Source organism: Alternaria arborescens, assembly GCF_004154835.1.
Source record: "Alternaria arborescens strain FERA 675 chromosome Unknown contig_29, whole genome shotgun sequence".
NCBI lineage: Eukaryota > Fungi > Ascomycota > Dothideomycetes > Pleosporales > Pleosporaceae > Alternaria > Alternaria arborescens.
The window spans coordinates 79,402-97,999 of record NW_021167884.1 but is presented as its reverse complement, the minus strand read 5'-3'; the positions used below and the strand labels follow the sequence as shown (position 1 = coordinate 97,999).

At 50.9% G+C, this 18,598-nt stretch overlaps 8 protein-coding genes across 8 annotated transcripts; 1 reads left to right on the top strand and 7 right to left on the bottom strand.

Moving 5' to 3' along the window:
* Window positions 1-456: 456 nt before the first annotated feature.
* Window positions 457-1,601, bottom strand: AA0111_g9710 (hypothetical protein; the record flags this gene model as incomplete). Its single annotated transcript, XM_028656300.1, has 4 exons — window positions 457-573; window positions 654-913; window positions 987-1,158; window positions 1,461-1,601. 4 exons carry the CDS (start codon window positions 1,599-1,601, stop codon window positions 457-459), a joined length of 690 nt encoding a protein of 229 aa, XP_028502737.1.
* A 395-nt stretch (window positions 1,602-1,996) lies between these two features.
* Window positions 1,997-2,727, bottom strand: AA0111_g9709 (hypothetical protein; the record flags this gene model as incomplete). Its single annotated transcript, XM_028656298.1, has 2 exons — window positions 1,997-2,507; window positions 2,555-2,727. The coding sequence occupies 2 exons, from the start codon at window positions 2,725-2,727 to the stop codon at window positions 1,997-1,999; spliced, it is 684 nt and encodes a 227-aa protein (XP_028502640.1).
* Window positions 2,728-3,690: 963 nt separating this feature from the next.
* On the bottom strand, window positions 3,691-4,275 carry AA0111_g9708 (hypothetical protein; the record flags this gene model as incomplete). The annotated part of the gene is made up of 2 exons (XM_028656297.1): window positions 3,691-4,183; window positions 4,229-4,275. 2 exons carry the CDS (start codon window positions 4,273-4,275, stop codon window positions 3,691-3,693), a joined length of 540 nt encoding a protein of 179 aa, XP_028502718.1.
* A 553-nt stretch (window positions 4,276-4,828) lies between these two features.
* On the bottom strand, window positions 4,829-5,417 carry AA0111_g9707 (hypothetical protein; the record flags this gene model as incomplete). Its single annotated transcript, XM_028656296.1, has 2 exons — window positions 4,829-5,264; window positions 5,332-5,417. 2 exons carry the CDS (start codon window positions 5,415-5,417, stop codon window positions 4,829-4,831), a joined length of 522 nt encoding a protein of 173 aa, XP_028502741.1.
* Window positions 5,418-5,845: 428 nt separating this feature from the next.
* AA0111_g9706 (1,4-beta-D-glucan cellobiohydrolase) lies at window positions 5,846-7,009 on the bottom strand (the record flags this gene model as incomplete). The annotated part of the gene is made up of 1 exon (XM_028656295.1): window positions 5,846-7,009. One exon carries the CDS (start codon window positions 7,007-7,009, stop codon window positions 5,846-5,848), a length of 1,164 nt encoding a protein of 387 aa, XP_028502740.1.
* A 1,987-nt stretch (window positions 7,010-8,996) lies between these two features.
* Window positions 8,997-10,286, bottom strand: AA0111_g9705 (hypothetical protein; the record flags this gene model as incomplete). Its single annotated transcript, XM_028656294.1, has 1 exon — window positions 8,997-10,286. The coding sequence occupies one exon, from the start codon at window positions 10,284-10,286 to the stop codon at window positions 8,997-8,999; it is 1,290 nt and encodes a 429-aa protein (XP_028502720.1).
* Window positions 10,287-13,900: 3,614 nt separating this feature from the next.
* AA0111_g9704 (hypothetical protein) lies at window positions 13,901-14,852 on the top strand (the record flags this gene model as incomplete). Its single annotated transcript, XM_028656293.1, has 2 exons — window positions 13,901-13,913; window positions 14,020-14,852. 2 exons carry the CDS (start codon window positions 13,901-13,903, stop codon window positions 14,850-14,852), a joined length of 846 nt encoding a protein of 281 aa, XP_028502719.1.
* A 127-nt stretch (window positions 14,853-14,979) lies between these two features.
* On the bottom strand, window positions 14,980-16,208 carry AA0111_g9703 (hypothetical protein; the record flags this gene model as incomplete). Its single annotated transcript, XM_028656292.1, has 2 exons — window positions 14,980-15,765; window positions 15,822-16,208. The coding sequence occupies 2 exons, from the start codon at window positions 16,206-16,208 to the stop codon at window positions 14,980-14,982; spliced, it is 1,173 nt and encodes a 390-aa protein (XP_028502721.1).
* Window positions 16,209-18,598: the final 2,390 nt, after the last annotated feature.

Sequence of the window (18,598 nt, the reverse complement as noted above, 5' to 3'; positions counted from 1 at the left end):
GATTTACGATATCCACGGTGGTAAACATGGGGCGTTGGTTATTTTTTGTTATTATTATTTTTCGTCTCTCCGGCGTTTCAGAGAGGGATTGGAGAGGTGGGGAGGATGGTGGATGTGTCTCTTGTCTCTGATACTTGACATGTGCCTTGTCTTGCAGAGGCGTTGTATATAGCATCCTCCATCCCGCATCTACACGTTGCATTCAAGAATAAGACGAGAGGAACGGGCTGGCCTAGCATAAAAGGCCCTTTAACTGGACTAATACCAACGCAAAGACGGTCTTTCAAAACCAAAACCCTCGTCGTTGTTCACCCACACACATCTTGCATCAGACCTAGGAATCTTTCGCACGTTGTCCATCCAAGATGGACGGTAGACGTTCCTACTCGCCTAGCTTACAGTCAAGTTCCTCACCTCTCTCACAGCCTGCCCGTGTATTTCAGCAACCCTTGCCTCTTAGGCAGCAGTCGCCTCACCCTTTGGCGCCTCCACCCTCTCCACAAGATCGACAACACCCTTATTCCTTCCCACCTTGACCTTTGTCTTCTTCTCCGCCTTCTTCTTCTCCTGGCCCTGCAACAACACACAAACCTCATTAGCCAAAACCATTCCACCGTCCGCCGATAAAAACAAGGGGCAGATCGAAAACTTACCTCATCACCCACAGCATCCCCTTCATCCACACCCTCGCTGGCTCCGAAGATTTCTTCCTCCTCGTCTCGCAACTGCTCTTTGAGGTCTGCCAGCTCGATCCTCATACTATACGCATCCTCGCCATCTGCATAGTACTTGGCCTCGATCTTATCGACGGTGAAGCCGAGCGTCTCGCGGTAGAGATGCAGCGCCGCATTATTAGACACGCGAACGTGCAAGGAAACGTAGTGTGCATTAAAAGTCTCCGCCATGGCGCGCTCTGTTGATGAGGAAATGATATTAGTTTCGAAAACATGGTGTCGTTAGGGTAGGGAACATCAAAAAGCACGTACGGGATTGACGCATGAGCTTCTCGGCTAGACCGAGACGCCGGTGCGTGCGCATTACGGAGAGAGAGGTGATGTGGCCGTGTTGAACGCCGTCGGTGGGCTCTTCTTCCATCTTGGCAAGCACGTAGCCGACAATCTTTGGGGGATCGTAGGGCGTCTTTGGGGGACGCGAGACCTGTTGATGAGCATGTTAGTCTTGGAACGGCTCTTTGTGAAAAGACGTGTAATTAAATAGCAGAGTTGGTAGGGTAAGGGAGGGTCAGTTTGGCATTTCACGCAAATCGGAACATTACAGCTCACGCGGGCCATCCCTATTGCCATCCTTCTTCTCCCATGAGCTGTTTCCTAGTCTTTTTTTTTCTCTTCGAAAATCGGTTCCCTAGCTCTTTTGCTCCTTTTTTTCTGGGTGCGTTTGGTCTCCCGGCCATGGAGGGGCAGGCCATTTTCCCCCCATGTAATCAGAATGACAAAACTTACATCAACAGCTACATAGCTCAACTGCGGCCAGCTCATGGCATGATACAAGTAGTACTTGCAAAAGTAGTTCTCGGGCAAATTGGTGATATTGGCGAGCTGGACATGGGGAATGTCCGATGGTCGTAGTACGCGGATATCCATTTTGTTATGTGTGGCGTCTTCCTAGCTCTTTATGGAATGTATCGATTGCCTTTCCTACTGATTTGAGCTGCCAAATAGCACTGGGTTTGTTGGGACTAGATCGGAGCACTCAGATATCGGAGCGCTAATGCGAATGCGGATGGGTGGGATGGGGATGGTCTGGAAAGCTTTGGTGAGGATTCGTGAATGGGGCTCGTGCGTTATGTAAGCAAGGTTGTGGAGTTCGGAGATTAGGGTTAGCGTTGGGGCTAAACGCCGTTTGGAATTTCTCGCCATTTGTGACCATTGAGCTATTTTGCTTTGAGCTGTGATACAGCCATCAACCTAGAAGGTGCTTCACCGATTCACAGTTTACTCCCAAGTCGTGATTCAACTACCCAGCCCAGCTCACCCTCTCATTCTATGAACTTGACATCGAGATTCGGAATGCCGAATGCTTCACGGAGCATCCGTGTGTACATCTCGCTCCGCTTGACAGATACACGGTGGTCCCAGAGCTGAACGAATATCTGTCGCAAGCACGGATAGTATGCCAAGTCCTCCTTCTTGATCTTTCCCTCAATGATGGCGCGTGCGTTACCAGCTGTGATCTTACAACCCATAATCGACGCGGTCCCCACACCAGGCATACCGGCGCACATGTTGGACAACCAGAGGAAGCGGAGTGCAAAGTAGCTGGGAGCGAAGAGAGTGAGGCCGAACATGTAGATTTCAGCCTCACGGTAGAGCTGGGAGCAGGCGTACATGAGTGCGCGGACGCTGGGGTACGTGGTGAGGACGTTGTCTTTCTTTGTGTGAGGCTTGTTGATAGCGATGACGGCTCCGGCGAAGACGTTCCAGTAGATCATGTTGCGGAGCTCGGCAGGTAGACGCAAGAGCGGAGAGTCGACCTGGTTCCTCTGGGTGCTGCGAGATATCAGTGTCATGTTTTGTAGCCATTGCAGGTAAGTCACATCTGCTTTGTATCTTTCACCTCGAGTTGAGGATCCTGACAGCGCGCTGGTCGCTCGCAGTTGATGTGAAACACGTCGTCAACGCAGCGCAAATCGTCGTCGCGGTCATCCTTTTGCTCTGGCGGCAAGACGCGAGGCTCCATGGAGCCAAGGTCAGATAGGCGGAGTACCATGGTACCAGTGAAGTGCGGTCGCTGCTCCAAGATTCGGTGTTTGGATACAAGAGGAGTAGACACAACAGAGTTTGAAGAGAGTTGCCAGCCAATGTCAGCCGCAACGCTAGGTTACGGTGCGCATGAGTGCAAACGGCGACTACGTCTTGGCGTCATCTGTATTCTGGTGAGGTGAGTTGGCGGGATAATGTGAGGAATGAGTGTTCTTATCTTGGAACCCTACCTATCGATTCGTTATGGATACCCACTGCTATATTTCTATTCACAAAAGTCCAGCCTGTTGAGTGGCACTGCGAGGCTATTGCATGCCGAATCTTGCTCAACTACCCATGTTGTGAGTTTGATCCAACTCTCAGTCTGCCTAGACAAACAATTCAGGCGCACGCTCTTAATGAGCAAGAGTACGATACCAGGATGATCTATGTCTCAGATTCGTCACCTAGCCCCTCGTAGCTGGTCAAGATCGAAGTTCAAAAATTCTTATCCGCCTTTCTGACGACATAAGGGGAAAACTGGTAATGCTATATGCACTTGAAGTGGAATATCATCTGGGAAGTCAAAAGCGGCAATAGCTCGTCCCGAGCTAACAACAAATTTAGTGGTGCGAGTCTCAGGAACGGTATCTCTGGAAAAACGGGGCGTAGGCGGAGTTTGATTCTTCTTACAATCATCCGGGATTGAGGACCATACGAGTTATGAAGTGTCAGTTAATGAACTTGTGCCTATACTATAGTCCCAGCATATTCATCGCATCAGTGCAAAAATAGAAATTCTGATAGTTGTTGCATTGAAGTTGAAGAAGCAACTTTTAAGTTAATGCTTCTTACTTTTAGAACAAAAGTAGAATCTGTGACGAAGAAATGTCCTATTTTCTTTCATTTTCTTCCTACGCCATTAGCCATTCCGTCAACGAGAATTTCTAGAAACTGTTTCCCCGCCCGAACATTCTTTGAGACTCCGCATTCAGTCATTATAATAGCAGATCTCGATATCCTTCCCGAAGTTCCTCCTCAGGAGCATCTCTATAGAACTCGTATCTTTATCCTCCTGCTGCATAAGGACCTTTCGCACCACAGCGAATGTTCCTAGAAAAAGGTTTTGAGACAAACGCCGTACTGGTTCCCAATCATTTCTGTCTCCATAACGAATGATCTGAATCTGGTCGATTACAGCCTGACTTGCGAACTCAAAGCTCCCTGATAAGTATACATCATATCCCAGCTGAAACACAGTTGTTTTCCAGAAGTATGGGAGTGCTTCGTAACGACACTGCGTGCAGGTTTGTGCTAGGCCTAGCGGATTAGACGTTGGAGGTGGAGAGTAAAAGCCTGGCGGGTCCTTATAGCCAGGCAGTATAAGGACTACTTCATTCGTGTCGAAGGTGAAATGGTAGATCCTGTTGCGAAGCTCGGCTGGGAGGTGCAGTAGAGGCGAGTTAAGCTGGTTGTCGCGTGCGCTATCATTATTAGCATGGAAGAATACGTGAGCGCCGCTTACTTACATCGCTTCGACGTTTCGGGGAGCGGGATTCTTGTTCTTCCCAGCCATAGTTTCGTTGGAAGGAACTGTACGCCAGAGGATGAACGCTAGTCGATTTTCAGCTATGATGTTGACGAATTGATTCGTAGTCGTGAGGATGGATGCGAGTGGATTTTGGATGAGGGAAATTTCAGTGTGCGGAAATATCAGCAGTTGAGGCCAATAGGAAGGTGAGAGACGAGGTGACGGTGAGTTTGAGAGACTGTTTGACTAGCGTACAAGAAGTGACTACCAATACCTCGCCAAGACTGCTATGTCGACTCGGTGATCAGAGGATTACTACAAATCGCTGACCAATACAGGGAAAGGCTAAGATTTCAGCAATCCAAACTCTTAGTCTTATCCAACTAGCAGTGTTACCAATAGTAATGGTTTGGACCTTGAGCTGGCCATCTAAGTGGGACACGACTTCTGTAGTGTTCAGTGCTCTTCAAACCCTCTCTAGACACCATGCGAATGGTGGCGATCTAGGTGGGGAACCATTTCTGCTAGCGTGGTCAGTGATGATCAAACCCTCCATGTCGAAAAGATACCGCAGCTCATCCCTCTGACGTGCATTTGCCTAAGCTAGATCGCGTACGTGGAGTTTCTCTAGACCAAGTAGACACTTCGCAGGGCTATGATCTCCAAGTACTTCCTCGACCTTGCCCTCGTAAACCAGATCCATCGCATCCACCGCGAACTGGTCATTGACCTGTATCGAAGTGATGAGATGGCGATACTCCGGGTTGAGACCCTTGAGACACAGCAACTTAGACACTTCGAACTGTCTACTAGACAGGTCGAATGTCGCAAGACTATACATAAGTCTGACGGCCTCGGCGTAGACTTGGCTGCAGGTAAGTAGAAAAGTCTGGGTAAAGGCACAACCCTCTTTGGAACCATTTGCAGGATGACCGTGGTTGACTGTAGTAGAAGTACAGAGGTGTGTGTAGGTCGTAGTACGAATCTCGCCGGGAAGACGCAGGAGCGGCGAGCTGAGCTGGTTCGAGATGGCGCTATTCGAGTCAGCCAGTCGTTTCTTGAAGGATGAACCGCTCGACTGGACTTTATTCTTCGACTTACATCTTGTTTTGTTCTTCGCGGTTGGTCGTGCATAATTTCTCGCAGTCGGTAGATGCTTTGTTACGGTCGGACGCGGCGGAAGCCATCTTGCGGACTTGCAGAAATCGGTACTGAGAGGACTGCAACAGGAAAGTCGATGTGGTGACATAGATTTAGTATACGTGAATTATCATAGTGACAGCGAGTCCATAGACCAGGCAGCTGCCAAGTTGGCGAATTATCACGTGTTAGCCCAGAGTACCTTCACCCCGTGGCTGACCGCTGCTCAACGAAATGTCTCATAAACGCTTGCTTCCGCTGCGCTGGAGAATGCATCAAAACCTCTAGAACTATTTTGATAGCTCGATTCCCATGACTAGCTTCAAAACTATACTTGATGCCTTGTCAAAGCCAGCAAGATTTTGGAGAGATGGATATTTTCTAAGATGTTCACATTCTTGATCTAGTATGTACAGCTAAATTGTTATGAAAAGAGTACTTATACAGCTGTCCAAATCCATTTCACTTGACCCATCTAGATCTTAGGCTTCTTCAGGTAGGTCGGCTCGAGTGGTGGATCAGCATTCTTCACCAACATCTGCACATATTCATCGAACCAAGCACCAGCAGCGGGCGCACCAGCAAGACCACATGCTCCATCACTCTCGCCACCAGGCTTGATCCAGACTAGAGAGTCGACGTTGGTGTTGTTCTGCTTCGAACCGGGTAGAGCGCCAAATCCAGCAGGCTCAACATTGCACCACTCACCCCACTCCGCACGAGCTCCAGGAAGGGCGACGCGACCCTGGTCAATGATGAAGTTGGATGGTAGACCCTCAGCCTCGAGGTAAGTAGCGAGCGAGGTGGCGTAGTGGCTCTCGTCCCAAGATGGCGAGTACTCGGTGTAGTTCTCGCGTACTTTAGCTTCGAAGGGGTTGTAGTTGGAAACGTTGGTGGAGTAACCCCGGATCTTGGCGGCGGGGTTGAGTTTCTTTGCCATAGCGACGACCCTGGCAAAGATCTGAGCGGTGGGCTTCAGGTTGTCCGCCCAGCCGAGCCAGCCTCCGTGCGCAGCATCCATGTACAGATGTACGTTGGGGAACTGCAGCTTGGCAATGGCGTACGCGATACCCTCTTCGTAGGCGGGAGTAGCGGTGGCACAGAAAGGGACGCCCTGGTTCGTAATGGCATTACCAAGGGAGTCCGGTTCGAGAACGATGGCGAAGTCGAGATCTTTGGCCTGGGAAACAAGCTTGGCATACTTGTCGACAAACTCCTTCTTGTAGATCTCGAGGCCGTTGTTCGCTAGACTGAGCTCGCCAGCGGATTCTCCTGCGGAGCAATCACGGTCGGGCAAATTGTACAAGACCAGACCAACGATCATCTTCTTTCCGGGCTTCCTTTGTTGACGAGCTTCCTTGATGGCAGTAGGAATGAGGCTAAGGCCATCACGTGTAGTAACCCACGTGAAGGTTGAGATCTTCTGAGCAACTGTGCGGGTGCGCGCCGCATTGAGGGTGTCGTTCTGGGCCGTGAAGGAGGCGATGGTCTGGTCGAGTTTCTTGCCGTAGCTCTGGACGACATAGCGATCTTTACCAGTCCAAGGGTTGACGGATGGAGGTGTAGGTGGCTTGGGAGCTGCAGATACAGCACCAGCGAAGGCGGCGGATGCCAAAACGAGTTGTGTGAGTTGCACCATGATTGAAAGAAAGACTTGAGTGACTCGAGATGATGAACGACAGTACGTGAGACTTATCTGGTCTTATATAGAGCGTCGTGAAGACGAGCGCCGCGGACAGTGTGCATCCAATAATATGTCCTCCCTTCAACAGGCTTGGTACAGGCTTGCCCTCACACTTGCGTGGCTGACTTGAGACGTGATCAACGGTACCGTCGGCCCGCCCTATGTTCTGATTGCACTCAAGAAGGTCCAAGTCCTTGGTTAGAAGCATTGACATCTCACATGCAACGCGCCGTGGCGGCGTTGCTGTAGTACTTCGTCGATAGCGTACCGTGCATTCTCTTTGGCGAATGTAAGGAACGGTCGTTTGCCCCTACAATGGTATGTAGTCCTGTTAACAGTAGATTAGCCAAGGCACAGTCTACCGGGGATGGAACGGGAAGTCAATATATCTGCGCACTTTACCCGGCTTCTACCCCTGCTTCGCTTGAAGACCGACCCCACAGTGTGGATAATGATATTACGACTACAGCAAGCTCCTCGCAGATTGGTCGACGTGGTGAAGCTACTGCCGTGTATATTGCGTTTAAAGTACAACGAGGATCTTGTATCATTTCGCGCTGCAGCTTGCCATTTGTATACATTGTAAAGAATATTCGTTGCATCTTCTAGCGTGACTGTGAGCGGCTCTACCCTGAGGCTGAGTTGGATCTAGATGCTGCAGCCCGCGATGCAGGTACTCCACATCCGACAACTGTCCAAGGGGAAAGGGCAATGATGCGCATGGAGGCACAGCTCATTGCGCAATCTGAGCGATCGTTGCGTGCGCATGTTGGCTCTGGACTGATCTCTTCTCGACAATGAACGCATTCCCCAGATGCGACGCATCGCGATGAACGTTGCACGCTGCCACCTATTCACTGTCTATGTATACTCACTGGAACATCTCGAATACTGACTGAATACGCGCTGTACGGAGGTAGCGAAAGAAAGCACGAGAATGATGGTGCTGTGCGACAATCATGTCGTACAGGACGTTCCAAGTCGAACAAAGCGACTATCAACTAGCAAAGACCTCGAAAATGTACAGGGACACGCATATTGGCCGGCATGAGGTATCGTTCAGTTCAACACGTGATGTTTAGGCGCGAACGCAATGGGGATGCGTCGATTCCCCGCACATGAGGAGATGAAGCACCACTAGCGGCTTGGCAGTGCTCGAGGGCATCTCGTGCTGCGCATACCAGAGTTCCACCGACTCGCTACCTTGACTGGCAGTCTGTGTGGCATTGATTTATTCGATGGTATCTAGCGCAATACATCTACAGACTACGGCGTGCTTTTCTCGGTACAGCCAGCGACAGACTGTGGATTCTTCGACTTCATGGCCTAGATTCCAGATGACTTAGTTCCCATTGTATATCGACCTGAAGATGTTTGCAGCAATCTAAATTGTCATATTTTCTCCGTCAATACGCGGCAGAGGACGATGGTTCGAGGAAGCGCCCATCGATTGAGAGTCAAGTTGGCAGCCAATGTCAGATTCCTGGGTCAGATTACAAGGAAAATTCTTGGGGTGCACTGTTGCGAAACGGAAACCTCAACAAGAGTATCATACAGGGTAATTGAGCTTGGTCAGCTCGGCGGGCTGGCGTGAGACAAAGTAGGTGGCAGTCGAAAGGACGAGAATGTGGAAGGTCACCACGTGTGCCCGACAAGTGAGAGATTGTCTAGCCGAGTTTCTCGCAACACATGATTCACTCAAAACAGCAGCTGCGAGACCAAAATATGTCGGAGCAAAAACCATACATTAAATCTCGTCTAATCTACAAACGCTTTCATAAGGAGTGCCATGTCATCATGTCGTATCATATTATTAAGGAAAGACTCGTCCAGGCAACGGTGAAAAGAATTATCAGGTATGTACATCCCAGACACCTTTCAGACTCACTTGCTGATGACTCTTAATCAAAGCAAGGTCTCATCCAGCACAGTGATGAATAATCTAGCACTGGCGGATGTACATGCCAATGGGGCTTGGGTTGTAATCCTGGAAGTAGTTGATGGAGAAGTCACCGCTGCCGCAAATCTCGTAGCTCACAGTCTTACCAGGTTCGCAATCGCCAGACTCGACGGTGTAGGTGTTGCCGGGGCTGAGCTCCACGGAAGCAAGATCCCCAGCCTTAGCAGGAGCGTTGCTCCAAGTAGTCTGTGCGTTGGCATTGCCCTTGAGCTTACTGACAGTACATTCTCCTTGACCAGAGATGGTGTAGTCAGAGGTCTCAAGGTCCTCCCTCTTGGGTAGCATGAACATGGCAGAGCAAGTTTTACCGGCGTAAGAGGCAGGGATATCGAAGTTGAAGATAGTGCAGATGTGGGCGCTGATCGTGCCGTTGTACGAGGTGCCATAGGCCTTGTCGGGGTGCTCAGAGTCAACGGGTACAATCAGATGAGGATACTGATAATTGCCGTTGAGGTCCTGGGGACAGGCACCAGAGGCAGCTGGCTTAGAAGGCGCTGGCGCAGAAGGAGCTGGCTTGGAGGGAGCTGGCATGGAAGCAGGAGGGGCAGGCATCGACTCTGGTGGAGGAGCAGGCTTGCTCTGAGCGGGTTGGGAGGGAGCAGGCATGGAAGCAGGAGGGGCCATAGGCTGGGTGACAGTGACGGTAACGACCTTGGGTACACACTCGGACTCTTGGGGCGCGGGCATGCTAGGCTTGGGAGCTTCAGGTGTAGGCTTGGGGGCCTCAGGTGTAGGCTTAGGAGTCTCGGAAGGCTTCGTCTTGGTAGCTGCGGGAGGAGTAGCAGCAGGATAGGAACCAGCAGGCTTAGATGCAGCAGGTTGGGACGCACTAGCTCCGCATGAACCAGCAGACCCGAGAGAAATCTCAACGCACTTAGTCTGACCGGGAGCAGGGGTTGTGTAGACGTTGTATTCGCCGTTGTCATTTACAGGGCAGGCATAGAATTTGCCTGAGCCATTGTATGTGACACTGCCACTGGAGCTGACAGCGAAGCCGTTGGTGGGGGTAGCGCCAACATCGCACTGGAACTGGGTAGTAGGGGGAGTCAAGATGCAGCCACGTCCATTGGAATCAGTGAAGCCGCCGTTTCCATCCAAGCAGTAGCAGCCGGTTGGGTGGTTGCCGCCAATACGGTTCTGACCATCGTCGAGCTGACCGAGTACACCTGATGCGCCGCCAGATGCTGAGAGCTTGAAGCATTGTGTGTTTGCACGAGCGACGTAGGCGTTGGCTCCGAGACCGAACGCGAGGGGAACGAAAGCGTATCTCATATTCGAAGATTAAGCGACTGTAAGATGGGATGAAACTGGAGGATGCCTCCAAAAGGATATGCTTTGGGTGGTCTTTATACCTCTTCGGGCCCCCCCGGAGATGACAACAAAGAATACCACTCAACTTCCTTAGTTGCTCCCGGCGCCACGGCATCTTGGTGCGTCGTTGGGATGTTAGCACGCTTCGAGCATACAATTCATCGTCATATCCATAACGATGATATCAACAGACGTAAGCTCGTATAAGCATTTGCGGAGACTAGTATATCAGTGGGTGGTGGCTTGAGCTTATGGTTGTTTAGCCGTAGCCTTGCGACCCACCTTGACATAAAAAATGTCGCTGTCTCAAGTAACAGCAACCTCAGTCATTGGTCAGGAGGAGAGGAAAGATCCAGGAACTGTGGTTCGCGATGATCGCCAGACCCGATATTGTGGGGTAGATTGACAGGAACGTGTTGCTTGGATGCTTCCAGGGAGATGTACCTGGTGTGAGCAAAGATTTGGCGATGAGAGATTGCGATATGCATCGGGTAGTCGAAATCATTACCAGATGCCACACACGCGATGCAGTGCATTGCTGTTTGTGGACGCCGTGTGTTTGCCTTGCAGGTGTGAAGTTCCTCGAGAAGCTTGTAGTTTTGTCGCGGAGTACGTTCCGATGGTAAGGTCGATGCCGCTTAACACATCGGAACTATTGGCATTTCCCAATATAGTAACAAACCGTTGCCGAGTGTTCCGCTACGATCATAATATATGCAAGATGACCAAACAAGCAATTCTTGGGCAGTTTACCCCAGACTTGGTAGACCTGGGAAACATGGGGTACGTGGACAGTCAGACGTAGCCCTGCAGCGATCCATCTCAAATAAGTACGGCATGAATTATATCCGACTGATACACTTACTAGCCTGGGAGGTGGTGGAAGACGCTGGAGGAGCGAGTAGCAAGTAGCGAGTAATTTGGAGTACTGGTACGACGCGTTAGTAACGATCGATGTGCTCCAGTGCCGAGAGGGTAGCGAATCGGGTTCAGCATACCGGGCTTTTCTCCACGCCTTTACTGCTTAGCTTCAATCGCCAGGGTAGCGATGTCAGTGTTGGTTGTCGTGACGGTCCAGCGAACGGTCTCACCAGCATTCGTTGTACAGGGTGTATTAACAATGCGATGCAAGATAGTTGCATCATCCTGGCATTACGAAGATAGCAACAATGATTCATGCGCTCCAACTTTGGCGAAACTCATCTCTGAAAGGTTGATGGAGACGCATCTATGGGAGACTTGACCATGCCGCCACCATCACTGGTCCAAGTTCGGGTACTGTACAAGTTTCGCTGAAGAGGCGGGGTGAACGGATACCTGTCCGGGTCGTCTAGCGACCGAATGTGCACTGCTGTAGGCTTCCCATTGTGCGAGCGTCGTCAGATGTGGGCTGTGTTCAGCCATGTGCTGACGAAGCCGTGCAGAAGTACCACAGTGGGCTCATGTCGGACAGTCGATCTTTATTTCTCGTGTTCAGGTCCACTTTATATGGACTTGGTCATTGTAGGCTGGTGGATCGATCGTGCGATATTCGCTCTTGAAGTTCATCCGAAGGAGTCTGGATGCTGCATGTGCAGAGCCATGCAAAGAGCGCACATGTACCGTCGGGAACGGCTTGGAACCTTTACGAGCCTCTCATCGTGATGGCGATTGTGATTGTACGCTGTGGGGATACTACTCGAGCGGTTGGCTCTCAAGGTTGGCTGCTGTCTCCGTCTTCTGAACCTCGTTTCCGTGATACGTCATAATCCACTGGAGCTCGTTTGGCCTAAACAATCCACTTTTGATCACAGCCCCACTTTCCGTCTCAGCTTCCGAGGCCTTCCGCACCACCACCACCACTACTACCACGAGCAGAAGAATGCCACCACTATCCATATATCTTCCGAAAACCCGTCTTCCAGTCCGTCAAATTTACATCCGAAGATCTCTATTCTAGCGAGGCACATACGGTGACGGAAGTCAGATACCTGTCTATTACGTTACAGTCCACGTCTTGAGAATTTAACGACAGAGTGGGATCAGCAAATTTGATTGGTAGTGCTGTGATTCCCTCCGAAGCGATTAGAAGTCGAAGTTCAATCAACAACGGCTATCCCACTGCTGCAAGTTCTGCGTGATGATCCCGACGCGCCTATGCTGACTTTGCTGCGGTCCAGCTCAGGTTCTGCGTGTGCACTTCCACGGTCTAGCCCCATCATGCAAGCTGGCTGCAGGGCTGATCGGAGATTATATCTCGGTACAGTGCGTCTGGTACAACAGCCAGTCAGCAGTAGTTAGGGACATGGAACATGGATCATGAATGCGTCACCTGCAAGGTCGGCTGGAGCGTACCAACTGCTTTTGTTGTGCGCTTCCTTCCCGAACAACCTGCTGAGATTGATTCACTATCATTTGTAGTTGCCAGCGTATGCGTTCCACGGTCTGTCCCAGTATTGAGGTCAATGATTAGACTGCAGGATACAATTCACGGTACTCAAAAACGATCCCACGCTACAAGCAGCACATAACTCATACCTGCAAACGTTCTCTACACGTTATCCGCCCTACGTAATACCATTATCAAGTCGTGCTTTGTTCGCCCCTTTACGCACACAGCAACACGAAACAACAGTGGCGAATCAAGAATGAATCAAGCAAAGCAAAGGCCAAACGGGTTATTGCAACAACATGGCGATTTGCGCAAAAGCAAACGGTGTAATAGCTACCCCTATAAAAAAAGCAGCAAGAATGCATTTCGAGCAACAGCGGATCACCAAGTACATTGCACCAAGAGAGTTGGTCTCTCCGTCATGCGAGCAGACCAAGACCTAGCCAATAAGCATGATGAGAAATCCCAGGTCCAGACGACAAAGAGCAGACTCGGTCAACCCTGAAGACTTCGAGCCAGCATATACCGTACACGGTACTAGTCTTTTGTACTCTCGCGGATCAAAATGAACCCTGCTACTACGAACGCTCATACGCTACGTTGCTCAAGTGCAAAGACGTGAAATAAGATGATGCGGCGGAAAAGACAATTGTAGCAAACAGTGAGTACCCATGATGCAAAGGTATTGCAGTAGTGGAACATGCTGGTATGACTATACCAACCATTCCTTAGATACAGTTTAGCCTTGGATGACGCGAGTGAAGTTGAATGGGAGAAAGACCTTAAGGACCAGTGAGATGTGTTTCAGTCCGGGAGGGGAAGGAACGCCACGGTCTTGGATGGAGAAGTATGACAGTCGCGATCTATCATAAGGCGCAACACCAACCTCAAAAGGCAATTGCCTTGCGAACCTCACGTGTGGACCGTCTTGTTTTCACCTAAATTTCACGTTTCCATACACCCCTCTTCTTACAACGCTCTGTAAACGTTTACTACACCTAGGATCACTACCACCTACGACCATCCTTATCGGAATTGCACACACCATTCCTACACACCACTACCGCTACCCCCAGGCGTTCACTCTCACCTCAGTGCACTCACATACCCATATGTGGCAATGAGCATTCTCTTCCTAGCCTGTCTCCTAGCAATCTGCCTCCCAATCCTCAGTGTACAGATTCCTCGATTCCTCCCCCACCTAATGCACCATCTCCGTATGTCAAAAACCAAACCACAACCCCACCCCTCCATACACAATCCAATACCAGCATTTGGAATTCAAAAAACTAAGCCACGAGTATTCACTGAGCCCAACTCTAGAAGACCGATCCGCGCTACACAAACGGCCACCACCCCTACGACGGCGCCTACGACCACGAGGGCCAGCCCCAACGCCGCGAAGTAGCGCACAGTACGGGGAAAGGAAGGCGTTCGCAACGGACGGTGCGGACAGCGGCGTCCCGTCGACTGGAGAGGAGTCGGGCGAGTGGACGGGGAGCGAGGAAGTCCATCGACAGCCGTCCTACCCGACTGCAACGACAGGATCATTAGAAGCAGGGGATCTGAACAAGGGCAAGACGGAAGAGAAAGATAAAAGCAAGGGTAGAGCGGATGCGAGGAAGCCTTGGGATCCGCCTTTTGGAAGGCGCAGGGAAGAGAGGTGGCAGAAGGAAATGGAGGAGAGACAGATGGGAGGGGATAGGTGGTTTGGGAGCTCGCCTGCGCCGCTGAAGAAGACGGGGAGGGATATGGAGGCCAAGGGTGTTGCGAGAAGATTGTTTCCTGTTGATGACAAGGGCGAGTATTCGTACGACCATGAGCCACACGACGGGCTACTTGAATTGCAGCGTAGAGATTTGCCTCGACTTACATCTACGCCTCCACCCGCACCGGCGACGAAAGATTGCGCGTCCGTCGACACCGCCGTATTGGCGTCCGCGAAGAAGAGGAGCAAGAGAAAATCAAGCGTCATGTCAGCCATCTGGATATGCGTCGGCGTCTTCGCAGTCTTGGTCTCAATCTTCATCTTCGCGATGCTAATCGCTCACTGTCTGGCATGGTTCCTCGTATACAAAACCGAGGCCAGATTAGGTGAAGCACGGCGCGGCATCATGCAAGGTGGGGAAATGAGATTATGCTTATGTGCAGCGTGATGAAGAAGAAAGACGCCCTATTCATCCTATTGCCAACACCCGCTATGAACGCTAAATAAATCAAAGGACAAATTACCATTTTGAAGACGGACAATGAAGCCATCAATGTAATGAAATCAGATATACTTTAACAGTCGTGATCTTCACCGTTAGCAGCAGGTGCATGACCCGTCCTCTCCAACAACTCCTGCTCCTGCCGCGGCGACCGCCTCGAGCTCATGGACTTTTCCTTCTCTGAATCCCTGCTATCTAGCCTCCCGTCTATGCCGCTGAAATTCTGCTCGCTCTCGCTGAAACCAGAGTTTGTTCTGCTGGCGAGTTGCATGGCATCTGCCATGGCATGTGCGGCGACATTGGGACGCTCAACTTGGGAAGCCGTCTCCGGGTCCTCGGGCGGCTTGAACAGTGCGGCTTCGTGGTCGTCAAAGTCTTGACCTGGATTGACAGTCTGGTACTCGACTAGCTTGACAATGCGGTACATGGCGAACGCGAGTAAAGTACCCATTAGTGGACCGAACCAGTAGATATAATGGTATTCAGGGAAGTTGTGTGTGGCAACGCATGGCCCGAAGCTTCTCGCTGGGTTCAGACTGCCGCCGGTGAAGAAGACACCGACCATTTCTGCCACGAAGAGAGCTAGACCGATACCAATTGGTGCCAGGTATGTGGCCTTGTGCTTCTCGGCTGCGAGCATGAATATCGTAAAGACGAGGAGGGAGGTGAGGAACATTTCGAGAAAGACACCGCGGGCGGCTGAGACGCCTGCACCGAGGGTTGTGGAGACGTTGAGGGGGCCGGGGATGATGGCTTGGATTACGCCGGCAGCGGCCATGCCGGCGAGCATCTGGGAGAGGAAACAGAGGCATGCGCGAATGGCTGGGATGGCTCCGATGAGGTAGAGACCGAGTGTCACCTGTGGTCATGGTCAGTCCATCTTCCAAACGCTTTGATGCCATCAGGTCAACTTACAGCAGGATTGAATAGTCCTCCGCTCACTCTGAAGAATACCCACACATTGACCATCAGACTGAAGCCAAAGATCAGACTAATGTACAGCAGCACGCTGGTGTCCGGCGCCTGCGTGATGCTGTTGTTGGCTTGTCCAGAGGTTGTTTGATTGCTGTACGTTGCTGCCGTGTTGGCTACACTTGTTCCTCCAAACGCAAAGAATAGGAACATGAACGTGCCTGCGAACTCTGCTGCTGCGGCAACAAGTTCATTGCGCCACCGATTAGGTATGAAGCCGGATTTCGTGGGGTGACCTGGAGGAGTGCCATCTTTCGGCAAGGTTTTGGGCTTGTGAGACGACGAAGACGCGTCTTTCTTGTGTAGCGGAAGGATGTTTTTGAGCGCCATCACGACGGCTAAGACTGAAGGCTAGCCGCAGTCGTTAATTGTCGATAGTAATGGTGCAAAGTAAGAGTTGCTATGCTTGGCCAAAAGACACGAATGCCACCAGGCTGGAAAACAGTAGAAAGAGAACTAAAGAAGACAACTTCTATAGCTCACGGCTGAAGTTAATGCAAAACCACCACAAGAACAGATCTACCTTTCCGCTAGCAAACCTGACGTCTTCCACAAGCCTGAACGCCATAATGGTCGGCGGGGTTCTGACGAGGACTACATGAGACCAGCGGTTCACCCGTCATGGCGTTATTCAAAGTCCAATAGGCAGCCGCACGTCTCACATTTGGCGGTCCTTTGCGTGATGTTGGCCGCGAGCCACGATCCTCAAGTCCAGCCACACGGTCTCAATCCCTGCGTTGAAACCCTTCATCCCCGATCATGGCAAGCCCGCGGACGTGGATAGCGGTGCATGATGCAGCGGCCGCTTTGGCGTGAGTGGTCAGAAGTTCGTGATGGAGAGGATGTGCCGTACGGGATGCGTTCAGATCGCCGGCTAGTGACGACACCGCGCTGCTTGCGGGTTAGCGAGACGAGCTAGTGGGCATGATGTCACGAAGGGGTGCATCTCCAGATCGTTTGCTCGTTTGGTGTCCGTGACCGTGGAGACTATTCTATTGCGCCCATGCTGACTCGATTGCTGAGATTTGACGAGATCTACAAACGTCAACAAGAGTCGTGTTCGCCTGGGTGGCCCAGCTTTTTGCCGTGCTGCACAATTGTGATATAGAGAAGATGTCTCTCGCAGTTCGTTGATGTCGGCGACAAGACGAACTTATTGAAGATCTACTGAGTAGATCTACTGAGTTTATGCGCGGATGGCTGGAAAATAGCGGCTAACGCTCGTCAAACGCCGCTGGCTCCTTACTAAGGCAGCTTTTGAGCCCTGCGAACGCAAAATGGGTTAGCGTCCCAGAAGACCCTTTGTGCAACGCTTCCAAGGTTCCAGATCAATAGTGCCATCGGCTAGAACTATCGTCAAAATCGAGGTTCTTAAGGAAATCTTTCTTTATGTGACTAGGATGTTGGCATCGGAAGAGCTTACTGACTGCGCTGCAGGTTTGACGAAGTTTGACTGTCTGGTAACACCACTCAACAGCGTACCCATTCACAGCATGTCCACGATAATCAATAGTATCGCCCTTTCGTAATGATTGGCTCCAGAGACCGATCAGCACCTTCCTGTCGCCCTCCAAGCTTCTCATTACTGTTTCTTTGCGTCTGTCTCGATCACGAGGTGATATACTAATATCTGTTCCTTTGACGCTATCCACATTCGCAAGTCATCGCGCATATTTTCTACGTCTCTTTGTCAATTCAGCATGCTCAAGGTCCATTGCTTTTGCGACAGATTTGCTTCTTCAGCGCTTGTATCCTTGCACTGAATCTCAGCTCTTGCACTACTCTCTTGTTCTCAATTGAACTCCCATTCCCGTCTCGTTCTCAATTGACCTCCCATTCCCGTCCATGATCCGTGCAAATTCCTAGAGAGACTCAGACGCGACATCAACCCTTCTTCACCCTGCCTACTACCAAAAGTCATGATTTTTGAACACGCCGTCTTGCTCGTCTCCCCGGTCGCGCATCGTCCATTAGCTCTTCGTCGGTCCATTCCTTGTCTTCGACCTCACCTGTGTCCCAATCACTCTGCTCATCAGCTTCTGGCTCTACTACCGACGTGTCAGGTATCTCGGTGTCATGTTGTAATAAAGGCCGACTTGTCTGTGAATCTGGCTGGGATGGGGCTTTACACCTGAAGGTTATGGTAGGTCTCTTAGACAAGGATATAGTACATACATACTGCATGGTCCGAGCGAAATATGTGTTGCTTCCTGTAATAGAGGTAGTGGTGATGTACGGCAGTTTGAGCAGAGGTACCAGGATACTGGCAATGTATGGGTACGATTTCTCCGCTCGCTGTGAAGGCATGAACCAGTCAGTACTCGCACAGTGAAACACAAGGTGAAGTTACAGCGAAGCCGATACAGTGAGCTATACCTGGCTGTATAGAATGCTGAAAAGTAACGTAGACGCTACGACTTTGTGCGGTGCAGGAATGCGTGCATTGTATACCCTCCAAATTCCTCCTCACGCTGAGCTCGTATCCCGACATGGACGCGACATTGCCATCGTGAAGATGATACGTGGGCTCGCTGCAGTCGTCGTCAGCGCCAGAAGCATTCACTACTGCCCAGCAGTATCTTGCACATGTATTTCGTTCCGCACCTCCACGAACGTCGACACCAGAGCAAGTTCTGTAGCGGCCACAGTCCCTCTCAGACCGCATGTATTCTTGTAGCAAGAACATGGCAGAAGCGGAACAAGGATATCATGCAAAGTTA